A 14253-nucleotide genomic window follows, 5' to 3' on the forward strand; every position below is an offset into this window, starting at 1 on the left:
AATGCTCCTAAAAACCAACAACTACAATAATTTGTAGCTGTTATAGGATTCAATACTTTTTATTGCTCTGTACCTTCTCCATGGTGTCTTTTTCTGCTCAAGCAATCTGGCAACTTCATTGTTCATCTAACTTGGAATCCTTGTGGAATATTTTTTTAATGGTATATATGCATTCAAAGCTTCTGTGATTAATATCTTAAAAGGTATACCATAATTCAATTGCATTTGCTCTCTGGAAAATATCTACTCAGTTCATATATGCAATGTAGCACCTTAAACCATCATAATTTCCTTTCCTGAAATTATAACCCTTTCCTTTGCCTTTAACTACTGTTACCCCCCCCTCTCTCTCTCTCTCTCTCTCTCTCTCTCTCTCTCTCTCTCTCTCTCTCTCTCTCTCTCTCTCTCTCTTCATAGTCCACCATAAAACACTGTGATCACTTCTTGCTACTAGTTGCTGTACTGTTAGTCCTATTATGTCATCTGGTTCATGGGTGATGATTGGGTCTTGAATATTATTTTCCCTAGTACTTTCCCCTGACATGTTGAAACAAATAACAAAAACTAGTTGATTTTAAAATTTTGCCCCCCCCCATGTTGAGTTTTCTTCTCATTTGCTCCAATGAATTAGAGGCAAATTAAAGTCGCCCATAATAAGATATTGATGCTTACTTGCCCATTCCATTTGCATGTAGAGGTTCTCATCATAATCTTCACAATCACCTGGCCTGCAGATTACTCCCAATCTCATTACACCTTTACTTCCAACTATCTCACTCAATACAGATTCTATACTAGCATACAAAAAGTCTGAATCCAGGAAAGCTTTCGTCGTGCTCATGGTGCTTTGGATAAGAAACATGATTCCTTCTATCAGCCCTATCCTTCCTAAATATATTGACATACTGTAATGAAACTCATCGTTTCCTATCTCCAGGTGGCACTGCATTTCCGTAAGCCATAGTATTGTTTGTTATTTGGTTTTTAGGAGCATTAGCAACTAAGGCCATATTGCTCCGGGATATGCGGTGGTCATTCCCTGACCTTTCCACATCCTCCGTATTTGGTAGTGATGGGCTCGAACCCCGGTCTAATCAAAGCCATAGTATGTCAGCGTTATTTGTCCTAACCAGCAGTTAAAATTCACTCATTTTATTGTTGTTGTTATTTGGTTTTTAGGAGCATTAGCAACTAAGGCCATATTGCTCCGTGAATATGCAGTGGTCATTCCTGACCTTTCCGCATCCTCCGTATTTGGTGGTGATGGGCTCGAACCCCGGTCTAATCGAGAAGCGTGTGCTACGCACTGCTGCTCCTTCCCACCCTCGTTTTATTGACGACACTTCTGACATTATTGTATAGACAATTAAGACAGTGTTCTTGTATAGTTAACTATCCAAACCCACCCCTTGAAGTTATTTAAGCTTGCTTCCTTGGCATTAGCTACCTGCTCATTTGAAATGTTTCTTCCTTCAGAACGTCTTGCTAATATAATCTGCTGCGGTAACAAATAAGAACTCTTATGGTATGTGCAAGCTTTACTTTGACTAATATTATCAGATAAAAGTGTATCTATATTACCTTGTTCCCCACAAACTGGCATTTCTCTGAACCTTTAAGGTATCCTCATTGATACGGCAAAAACTCTTGCACCAGCTTTGTTAAATGTATCCCGTCTCTACAAAACCGATTTCATCTACCTGCAAACAGATTTCTTCTACCTATAAATTCCTATATAAGACTGAGAAAAAGCCATAAGCTATCTCAGCAGCCTGTCTGCATTGTTTAAAGAATTTCATGTCTGACTGCATAATTACTTCCAAGTCTTTTTTTGTTCCTTCACCACCCTCAAGTGAGATACCACTGAGGGTAGTGGATTAATTTCCTTTAATGTTATTGTAACTGTTTTTAATGTCAAGCCCCTTGCAGCTTGTTGTGATATTTTGGAAAAATATATATTGTATAAATATTTATCTATAAAGATTAATTTATTTGTGTTCATCTTGTATTACTGGTGTCATAATGTGTATGTCTCATCATATTACTAGAAATGCCCTAGGTAACAAGCATAAAAACAAAAAATATATAAGACATCAAAGTTTCATACTATGACACAATTCTCTTTTGTGTTCGAATAAATCAGTTAATAAATATAAACAAATAAGTTAATAAAGTTTGAAGGCCATGTCTTCGTTAATAAAATTTCATCATAATACTCACTTAAATGATGTGGGCAAGATATGCAGTAGTGAAAACTCATTACAAATGGCACTTGATAAACAATACAGAACATGATAAATATCATCAGACTGTGGAGTTATTCCAATAAAATATGGAAAAACTGGATGGTTTTTAAATTTTTCACTCAAATGCGCCTGAAATATAAAATGTATTGTTAATGAAGAGTTTCTTATACAAATAGTTACAATTAATTTGAACACAAATATAATTTCTACGTAAGAAGCAATACAAGACAAATTTCCTATATAGTGAAAGTTTTAAAAATTGTATATGGATGCATAATTTAAGTACAGTGCACCTGATAATCTGTTTACTTGAAACTAAGTATACATGCACCTGTTCTTTTTCTTAGTTACCCTAACACAACCCATGTGTTTACTTTACCGCAATGACTCCCAGCAGTCTCTGAAATATCCTGCATCTTGTTTTCCAGGCTGTTGTTCATTCCAATAGAAGCAGTGCAAGAATCACTTTCACCTCTGCCAGTGGCTACTGTTAATCTATTAGTCCTTGTATCTCCCCAAGCTAGCAGTTTTCCGACACACCTAACACCGCCTCGATAGCATCAGCAAATATTCTTGCACCCTTTCTATTTAAGTGTACCCCATCCCTGTGAAGCAGTCTCTCCTGTTAACAAGTACAGACCAGGCTGAAAAAAATTCACATACTATAGTAATCTGTATGCTCCCCAGGAGAAAACTGTAACTGGATTCTTTTTCTAGCTAAGTTTGGATTCAGACTTGATCCTGAAGTATTTCATATTACAACTGTGTTCTTTTAGGCAATGCCATAGTCTCCTGTAGATGTAGTCCACATAAATTTTGCACTGTCGATGTAATGCAGAGATGATTACAATAAAGAAGTACAGTACAGAATTCAGATATTAGACTCCATATATTATGGAAAGAACAAATTTTCTTGATGTCTTACACACACACACACACACACACACACACACACACACACACACACACACACACACACACACACACACACACACACACACACACACACACAAATAGATCTCTTAGAATCTATAGTAGATTATACATATTGTTAATGTTGGAGAATAAAAATAAATAATAATATTCATTATTATTCTGGATTGCTAGCTTGGGAGGATACACAGATTAATAACAGCTGCAGGTAGAGAAGTAAGTAATTCTTGCACTGCTTCCATTGGAACATGCAGAAAGCAAGAAAGCCCAGAAAGCAAGGTATCAGGGATTTCAAGACATGCTGTGGGGAAGAAGGGTCCTCATGGAACAAACATGGGCTGTGTTAGGGTAACTAAGAGTAAATATAGGTATATATTTACTCTTAGTTACCTGGGTATATGCAGTGGTTATTCCCTGACCTTTCCGCATCCTCCGTATTTGGTGGCTCATGGGCTCGAACCCCGGTCTAATCAAGAAGCATGTGCTATGCACTGCTGCTTCTGCCCACCTGGCTACGGAGGCACCGTAAATATAGGTGCATGTACACTTGCACCTACACTAATGCTAGGAGCACAGTAAATAAATTTGATGAATTTTTTTTTTTTTTTTTTTGGTAGTTGTTGGCGCATCGGCTTCTGTGGCCATAATGCACCTCCCAAGGTTTTTGCAGTACTTTGATCTGTTGGGTTGCCAGGCAGGTACTTTACCCACCCGGCTAGCCCGGTCGGCCAAATTTGATGAATCTGAAGTACTGGTTAAGTCAGCAAATGTGGACAGTATAGGGATATCGGAGATGCCATGTCACTTCAATATAATGTTTGCAAAACTTGAATGGGGAGAGTACGTGTGTACAGAAAGGACAAACAGCACAGTAGGGTGGGAGCGATTATGCTCTCAGTTAAAAATTACAAAATCTGAGATTGTGCATCCATTTCACATGGGCAGCCAGTGCAATATTGAGTGTTTGGTGTGACAAGCATTGGCAAAATGAAAATGAGAGCAGAAGTGTGTTATAGGCCTAATGACTGTGATGAGTGTAATGAACAACTATACAGAGAAATAGAGTGGACCAGTAAATCAGAATATCTTATAATGTGGGATTTAACTTTCTAGATATTGACTGGAACTTGTGGGTTCATCACTCACACACACACTAGCAAGATGTGTATTTATTAGATAGTTTTCTACAGCAGCATGTTAGAAAGGCAATAATATAAAGAAATATTCTTGATGCAGCCATTCTATTAGAACATGCAGCAGAATAAAAGAACCATTAGATCACAGTGGCCTCATACAATTTTTAAATTCTATACAGTGAGACCAAATGATGATGTTCCCAAGAGCAATCTATAAATGGGAAGCATTCTGGAAAGTAATCATAGAAACCTAGGCTTTTCATACCAACTAACAAATACTTATTGTTCAAGGCTTAGACCTAAATGGATGTCACATGAAATGATGAAACTTGTGGCAGAGAAGAAATGTTAGTTAATGTATGTTTCAGGCATGTCTATTTTTTTCCCCTTAAATTAAATTTTTTTTTTCATTTTCTGTGATTAATAGATAGGAAAAGTAAATATAGTTATCCAAAGTTAGCTATTTAGTTTAATTACAACTGCATAAAATTTATTATTCTTCTCCTGAATTATTCTTTTTTTTTTATGTCTCCTTTCTCAAGTGACATCACATTCGTGATTCTTGCATAACAATGCATGTAAAGCATGCATGGACTGTCTAAAGCTAATGATAATGCAGAAAAACTATGAGGAGCAGTATGAAAATAATGCCTCCTATTTTTTTCCCTCAGAAAATTTAATTCCTACAACTATGCCTTTTGCATCAATTAAACCTCAATCATTAATAACAACACTGTTATTTTTCCACAAAGTCACCATTTTCTATGCACTTCCACCATCTCTGAGTCAGATGCTGTATTCCAATCCTGTAAAAGTCCTTACTCTTGCTTGGAAGGCTTTGTGAACACTGTGCTTGATCTGGTCATCATCTGCAAAATGGGTTACACAGAGTGCATCCTTCAGCAGACAGAAGAGGTGGTAGTCAGAAGATGCAAGATCCGGGCAATGAGAGAGATGAGGAAGAACACTACACCTCAGTTTTGCAATGGTCTCCACTGTGTGAAGACTGCTGTGGGGTCATGGAGAAGAACTATCTCATTAAGGTTTTGGTCTGATTGAACTCTACAGATGTGGGCTTTCAACTTTTTCAACGTTTCCACTTTTTTTTTTTTTGTTAGTTGTTGGCGCATCAGCTTCTATGGCCATATTGCACCTCCCAAATTTTTTGCATTTTACTGTGATCCAAGCCCGAGGCGGGAATCGAACCCGCGACCTTTAAAGCAGTACTACAAACTGACCAGAGTCATCACTCCTCTTCCTGATCCCATAAGATGAACACGAGACAAGTGAGACTGAACCAAGACTGTGACCTACCTGAAGTGACACTGAACTGAACATCCAAAAACCATGACTGTGACCGCAGCTACGCTGTTGCCTCGCCTTTTGGTGATCTGGGTTGGACACCTAGTCTGGCCCACTTTCTCTCCATATCCTGGCGGTGGGAGGGGCCGGGACCGTCCCCTCCCCCGTCTCCCCCGTTTACTCTCCTGGTGCAGCATGGGCATGCCACACTGATATCTGGGGTCGTCTACCCTATTGGCCTCATACTTCTGTCTTTCCCCTCCAGTCTTCAGTCTTTCCACCCACTCTCTCTCTCTCTATACATCACAGTGTATGCCCCACACGACAAAAACTTAAACTTCCAAATTATAACAGCCAAATCGTGCATCAATTCCAAAACTTAACCTCATTAGCGAACCATCCCTTAAAATCGCGTTATTATTATTATTTTTATTTATTATTACTATTTTTTTTTTTTTTTATATTATATATATATATATATATATATATATGGCAGGGCCTGCCAGAGTAAATAATTATGCTGGGTGTACCTGGTCTGCCTCCACGGGGCTGAGTGTGGGCAACGTTGGGCCCCAGCAGGGGTCTAGTGGCTAAATGGCCAGAGGAACAACGATACACAACACAATACTTCCAAATCCCATACACTTTTAAATCTCTGGCCTTAACAGTGATCTGTTACACCCACAAAGAAAACCACGCGGAGATGGGGGAAACCCCTGGTGCCGTTTGACACGAACACACTTTACTTTACTTTACCTTTGGGTTGCCAGGCAGGCACTTTACATACCTGGCTAGCCCGGTCGGCCAACATTTCCACATATCAATCTGAGTTGATTGTGATGCCACACTCCAAGAAATTCACAAGTAAGACCCCATCTTTGTTCCAAAACACTGTCGCCATGACTTTACCAACAGAAGGCTGTCTTTTGAACTTCTTGCACAGTGAATTTTGATGGTGCCACTTCATTGACTGTCTTTTCATTTCAGGGTCATATTGGTGGATTCAATATTGGTGGATCCAGGTTTCAATACCTGTGACTATTGTGAAAGAAAACCTCTCTTTCATGCTCGTAGTGCTGGAGAAGTTCTGTACAGATGACTTTCCAGGCTTCTTTGTGCTCATGTGTGAGCATTTTCGGGACCCACCAGGCACAAACCTTGTTGTAGCCTAGTTCCTTTATGATGGTTATCACAGCAGGTTTCCCTATACCGACTGCATAGTATAATATGCATGTTGAGATGTGGCGGTCCTCTTTGATCAGCGTGTCGATCCAGCTCTTGTTGTCTGTTGTCAATGACGCTACTGGCCACCCGCTCCGGGGCTTTTCAACAATGTCACTTTCCCCACTCTTAAATTGTCTTGTCCAATGTCCAACTGTACTCATATCTACAGTATTGTCACCATAAACATTTTTGAGACTCGTATGGATTTCGATAGGTGTAACTTCTTCCTTGGTAAAAAATTCAATCATCACTCTTTGTTTGATAAGTATATCCATAACATCCACCATTTTGAACTATCCATGTGCTGCACTCACGAGACCGATCACAGCACCAGTCAGTATGGTGAAACTAAAGACCTCCAGTGACTACTTAGTGACATGCAAAATGATCTGTGGCACCAGATTTAAATATAAAAAATTAGGAGGCATTGCTTTTGTACCGGTCCTCATACATTAATCTATGGATTTCCATTTTTCCATACAAATTGTATGGAAGAAAGAAATAATAATAATTGCTGAATTTCTATTGGCCTGATTTTAATAAAATTTGGTTTGGCTTGACAGATATTTTTAGCAACCCCAAATACAAAGTTTTGTGAAAATCCATCCACCAAGAGGCCCTCAGTTATGTGCAGAAGGACAGAGAAACATGGTTGTAATTGTAATTTGTAATTTGGTTTTTAGCAACTAAGGCCATATTGCTCCGGGATATGCAGTGGTCATTCCCTGACCTTTCCGCATCCTCCATATTTGGTGGTGACGGGCTCGAACCCCGGTCTAATCAAGAAACGTGTGCTAACGCACCGCTGCTCCTTCCCACCTGGCTACGGAGGCGCCCCGGAGAGAAACATGGTTAAGATAACAGGTGCAAAGCACATCTATATGCAAACACACCTAAAAATGCATGATTGCAGATAAATTATCAGGTGATACAGAAGCCTATGGTAGATATAAACAATATGCAGTCAAATCACAAACGAAGTTAGGCAAGTAAAGGCAGACAACAGAAAAGACTTCTTTACTTATATTAACAGTAGAAAGAAGAACAGTAGAATCACAGTGGTCCACTTGATATCAATGGTTCAACTTTTGATGTTGTTTGTTTGTTATTTGGTTTTTAGGAGCATTAGGCTTGAAGTGGTGAAACCCATGTTTAGTCTATAGAGCAAAGTTTCCGGCATCCCCCTCCCCCCATACTTCTCCTTCAACCCATGCATGGTACTAAGTACTATAGGTTTTGATACCTTTCGTGTTTGGGGTTTTCATAAAAAAAAAAAAAAAAATAGCAACTAAGGCCATATTGCTCCGGGTATATGCGATGGTCATTCCCTGACCTTTCCACATCCTCCGTATTTGATGATCACAGGCTGGAACCCTGGTCTAATCAAGAAGCGTGTGCTACGCACTGCTGCTCCTGCCCACCTGGCTGCGGAGGTGCCAACTGTTGATGACCTTGCTCAAGTTGTCGACAAGCTGAATAGGTATTTTGCCTCTACATTCACACATGAGCAAATCTTTATGGAGGGATGTCAGAAGTTTATCGAACTCTGACAGGGAACTAAATGATTTTGTGATAACAGAGAGGAAAGTGGAAGAGAAATTGTTCGAGTTAAATGTAAAAAAAGCACCTGGAGTTGACTGAATAAATTCAATTATATTAAGAGAGGAAGCAAAGGTTGTAAGCAAACCATTGGCCATAATTACGAGAGCATCCATGAATTCAGGAAGTCCCCACAGACTTGAGATATGTGAATGTATCAAGTGTGTATCAAGTAATGACATGAGTAATTACAGCCTGTTAGCTTAACTTCTGTTCCAGGAAAAATAACAGAGTCACTAGTTAAAGAAATAATGCAAGACCATCTAGACAGGAGTGCAGTTACAGCATGGATTTGTTAAAGGTTGATCTTGTCTGATCAATTTGATTGGATACTATGATGCAACAACAAAGGAACTGGATGCAAAAAATAATTTTGATATCTTTAACCTGGATTTTGGGAAGCTTTTTGATACTCTTGCACAAAAAAAGACTGCTGTACAAATTGGAGCAGTGTGGCATTAAGGGCAAGTTGCTGATATATGTAGAATGGGAAATGGGAAAAGAGAAAAAAGTAGTTATAAATGGCCACTGCTCTCATTGGATCAATGCTATTAACAGATTCTTCCAGGATTAAGTGCTGGGCCAATTGTTGTTTTCTATACAGTGGTACCTCGGGTCACGAACGCCTCTAGTCATGAAAAAATCGGCCCACAAACAATTTCCGAACAAATTTTGACTCGATCTGCGAACAATGCCTCGGCGCACGAATGCAGAAACATGGCTTCAGCGCCGTGTTTTCGGCTCGCGAACAGCATCAGTTTACTCAGGTTTGCACGCTGTGAACATTGTTTGTCGTTGCGTTGTTCTTGATACAATTTTTTTTTGATTTTTGCATTAAATTAACCCTTATTATGGCTCCCAAGAAAGTGAAAAGTGTTAGTGACAGTGGTGTAAAGAAGCCTAAGCGTATTACAGTAGAAACGAAGGAAATAATAACCAAACATGAGAATGGTGTTCGTGTTTCTGATCTTGCCAAGCAGTATGACGTGGCTAAATCTACGATCTCTACTATCTTAAAGAACAAAGATGCGCTAAAGACGGCTGATGTGGCTAAAGGAGTGACTATGTTAATGAAGCAAAGGTCCAACTGTTAGAAGAAGTAGAAAAATTATTGTTAGTTTGGATTAATGAAAAGCAGCTTGCTGGAGATAGTGTTAGCGAGGCCCTAATATGCAAGAAGGCTTTACTTTTTGCATGGCGATTTAGTGGCAAAAATGCCGAATACAAGTGATGCTAGTGTTTACGAATTTAAAGCAAGTAGAGGCTGGTTTGAGAAGTTTCGTCGACGAACTGGAATTCATAGTGTTGTTAGGCTTGGAGAGGCAGGTAGTTTGGACAAAAAGCAGCAGATGCCTATGTGGAGGAATTTGCAAACTTTATTAACTCTGAAGGTTACGTACTGTATCAAGTTTTTAATTGCAATGAAACGGGACTTTTTTGGAAAAAAATGCCAAGAAGGACCTACATAACCCAAGAGGAAAAGTCACTGCCTGGCCACAAACCAATGAAGGACAGGCTTACACTTTTATTGTGCGCTAATGCAAATGGGGATTGTAAGATTAAGCCTCTTTTAGTTTACCACTCTGAAAATTCGCACGCTTTTAAACGCAATAAAGTGCTAAAGGGTAAACTTCTGGTATTGTGGAGAGCGAATAGCAAGGCTTGGGTAACAAGATTACTTTTTATGGAGTGGTTGACTGAAGTTTTTACACCAACTGTCAAGAAATACCTTGAGGTAAATAATTTGCCCCTTAAGTGTCTGCTGGTTATGGACAACGCTCCTGCCCATTCTCCTAGTATGGAAGAAGACCTTGATGTTGAATACGATTTCATAAAAGTCAGATTTCTGCCTCCTAACACCACTCCTCTCATCCAGCCCATGGACCAGCAAGTAATTTCAAACTTCAAGAAGTTATATACAAAGGCTCTTTTTTCTAGGTGTTTCCAGGTGACCAACGACATGGATTTGACCCTGCATGATTTTTTTTAAGGATCACTTCCATATCCTCCACTACATAAACCTCACTGACAAGGCATGGAACAATGTCTCTAACCGCACGTTTCAATCTGCCTGGAGGAGACTTTGGCCAGGTTGTGTGGCTGATAGAGACTTCGAGGAGACAGATGTAACTCTAGTAAACGAGATTGTGACCATTGGCAAGAGTTTGGGCTTGGAGGTCAACGAGAAGGATGTGGTGGAGTGGTGGAGGACCACAGACAAGAACTCAACACAGAAGAACTTGTTGAGTTGCAACATGAACAAATAAAAGTTATGCAGGGGAGCACTCAGGAGAGGAGGAGGAAGAGATGGTACATGTTTCAAGTGCTGAGATCAAAGAAATTTGTAGCAAGTGGAGTGAAGTGCAGGTTTTCATTGAGAAGCATCACCCTAACAAAACTGTGACCAGCAGAGCAGTGGACATTTTAAATGACAATGTGATGTCCCATTTTCGGAAAATTATCCAACAAAGAAAAAGACAAATGTCTCTGGATCGTTATCTTGTGAAAACACCAGCCACCAAGCCAGCAATCGAACCACTTCCCAGGATACAAACAAGAGAAAAAATGCCCGACGTTATTATGGAATGGGACTCTCCTTCGAAGGAGTAGCCTTCCTCCTCCTCTATCATCTACCTGTGCCAGCAACTATCAACCATAAAGGCAAAGTTATACTGTATATTTTATATTATATATTTTTATCCACACATAAATCTATAAAAAAGTCAAAAAAAAATATGTTTCTGGGGTGGGTGAATGGATTAATTGGATCTGCATTAATTTCAATGTAACTCTAGTTCTTTCTTTGACTCGGTTCGCGAACGGAGTCAAAGAACAAATTAAATTTGTGACCTGAGGTACCACTGTATATATATTAATGACACTGATGAAGGTATATCAGGCTTAATGTCTAAGTTTGCAGATGATATGGAGGCTAGTAGTTGAATACAGTAATCAGGGTATGCTACTGCAACAAAGTATAGAAAAAGTAGGCAGATGGGCAGAGAAGTGGCAACAAGTTTGACACTGACAAATACAAGGTACTTCATATGGAGGAGCAGTAATCCCAGATTAATGTACCAGCTGTGTGTGGTGCTATACTCAGGAATTACTTTTACATGCCTTAGAGCAGTGTTTCCCAAACCTGGGTAAATTACCCAAAATTGGGTAAGGGTGGTTTTTTTTGGGTAACGACGCACCTCAGAATATACATTAAAATTTACTGTAAAAGTGTGGAAGAAAAAGTACTCTGAAGAAAGTGATCAGTCAGCATGCACTGATAACTCTAAAACAGCCTAACAAGTATTTATTTGATATTTAATAAATATGCCATATGCTTGTTATTTGATTCAATCACTTTTGCTGCACTCACATGCACGCGGAGAACTGACAAAATACGTCTACACGTACCCCCCCCCCTAAACTAAAGTGAGTGCGTATAGTCGTCTAGTCTGAACTTTAGGTTCAGCGTGTTGCTAGCTGTGGCGGTGTGAGGTATGTATCACACTGGCTGTGTTTATAGATTGTACTGTACACATTTAGAAAAGGTAATCTTCATTACATTATTTTTAGTTTATTTAAAATAATATAATGAATATTCAAATCCTAATTTTCATCTTTTTTCTTACCCAGAATGAGTGCTACCAAATGTCCTTATGTGCCAGACTTCATTGAGCTAGGTTTCACTTATATCGAAGACAAGGGAGTCGTGAAACCACAATGTGTTGTGTGCTCTGCCATTCTATGCAATGAGTCATTGAAAAATAGTAAGCTCCAAGACCATATGAAGCAGAAACATCCAACATTGTTATCCAAGCCTCCATCATATTTTCAACATTTAGAAGGGATTATAAAGAAGCGGTGACTTACTAACAAGGATTCCAAAGCAATTAATCAAAAGGATGTGGCAAAAGCAAGCTTTGAAGTGGCTTACCTGATTGCAAAATCAAAGATGCCACATACAATAGGGGAAATGCTCATCTGGCCAAGCACGAAAAGTGGCAGTAGTACCATTGTCCAATAATACCATTAGTCGACGAATTGAAATCATTGCTGGAGACATAATGGCAGAACTTATTCACCATATCATTTGGAGTGGTAAGTTTCTTTTCAACTGGATGAAACCACGAATGTCTCCAACGACTAGCAGTTGATTCATGCATTTGTTAGCAAAGAAGGTTTAATGTGGGATTCCTGTGTGTGGGGGATTAACAGTGATGGTTCTCCCTCAATGTTAAGTCTGCATTCAGGCTTTATAGCTCATGCAAAGCAACACAATCCCAAAATTCTGACAACACATTGTATGATTCACTGCCAAGCTCTGGCCGTCAAAGGTCTTATTGCTGAACTAGAGGAATTCATGAAATACGGCATTCCCATAGTGAACTTAATCAAGGCAGGCACTTTAAACACGAGACTCTTCAGAACCTTGTATTCCAAAACTGATTCATTACATAAGAACCTTGCTTTCTAAGTGGCGACTCATTGGGCTTCCAAGAGAGAATGTTCTGAATCACTTTAGCATTAGCATTAGCATTAGTAGAGGCATTTGATGCAAGAAAACAAGCTTATGCAGCATCAGCCAAAAAAAAAAAAAAAAAAAAAAAGTAACATAAATAAATAAAAATAACCACTTCCACTTCACCCCTCTGTTCGTTCGAAATACCTGTCCAGCTGAGCCTTAAACTTATTTAGGCTATCAACTTCCACGACAAGGGATGGAAGTCTGTTCCACCCACCAACCACCCGCTGGCTAAAGGCAAATTTCCGCACATCTATCCTACATCTGTCTTTCCTCAATTTGAATTTATGCCCTCTCAGGTGATTTTTCTGAGCTAGAGGAAGAATCCCATCAGCATTGAGCATGCTCAAACCATTCAAGGCTTTGTACACCTCTATCAGATCACCCCGCTGGTGCCTAGTTTCCAGACACTGTAATTTGCAAAACTTAAGCCTTTCTTCATAAGAGAACCCCTTTGTCCCATTCACCAATCTAGTTGCCCTTCTCTGTACTTGTTCCAGCAGCTCTACATCCTTCCTGAAATGAGGCCTCCAGGCCTGTATACAGTACTCTAGGTGTGGCCTGACCATTGCCTTATACAAGGGAATAATATCCTCCTTATCCCTGCTAGAAAAATTCCTATATATCATTGACAATACACCATGAGCTACTCTTGCAGCTCGTCTGCACTGCTCAGAGAACTTCATATCTGCCTGCACCACCGCCCCCAGGTCCCTTTCATTCTCTACCACTGTCAGTGTAGTACCACAGAGTTGATACGTTGCTCTGGGGTTGCTGTTTCCCATATGTAGTACTTTACATTTGTCAATGTTAAACTTCATTTGCCACCTCGAAGCCCATCTGCTCAACCTTTCCAAATCCTGTTGCAGCAGCATAGTGTCAGTAGTGTCCTTGACAACCCTGCCAACCTTCGTATCGTCTGCAAACTTGGACATTAAGCCTGATATACCATCATCAATATCATTTATAAATACAGAAAACAATAAAGGCCCCAATACTGAACCCTGAGGGACTCCACTAATAACATTAGTCCACGATGAGCAGTGTCCATTGATTACCACTCTCTGTCTTCTCCCCCTCAACCACCCCTTTATCCATAGCAGCAACTTGCCTCCAATGCCACACTGCTCCAATTTGTGCAGCAGTCTTCCATGTGCAACAGTATCAAAAGCCTTTCTAAGATCCAAGTATATAATATCAAAGTTATTCCCTGCATCCAGTTCTTTTGTGACTGCATCATAGTATCCAATCAAATTGGTCAGGCAAGACTTCCCCTTAACAAAACCATGCTGTG

The 14253-nt window shown here is 39.6% G+C and overlaps 1 protein-coding gene across 3 annotated transcripts in view; it reads right to left on the minus strand.

Moving 5' to 3' along the window:
- The window catches only part of LOC150090805 (telomerase protein component 1-like), an 827340-nt gene that overhangs the window by 438064 nt on the left and 375023 nt on the right, over positions 1-14253 (minus strand). For all 3 annotated transcript variants that reach the window (XM_090372947.1, XM_090372938.1, XM_090372956.1), the window contains exon 24: positions 2221-2375. In XM_090372947.1, the coding sequence (XP_090229073.1) occupies positions 2221-2375 (155 nt within the window). The remainder of the gene's footprint in view (positions 1-2220; positions 2376-14253) is intronic.

This window comes from Mastigoproctus giganteus, chromosome 1, assembly GCF_048544385.1.
Source record: "Mastigoproctus giganteus isolate SK-2022 chromosome 1, ASM4854438v1, whole genome shotgun sequence".
Taxonomy (NCBI): Eukaryota; Metazoa; Arthropoda; class Arachnida; order Uropygi; family Thelyphonidae; genus Mastigoproctus; species Mastigoproctus giganteus.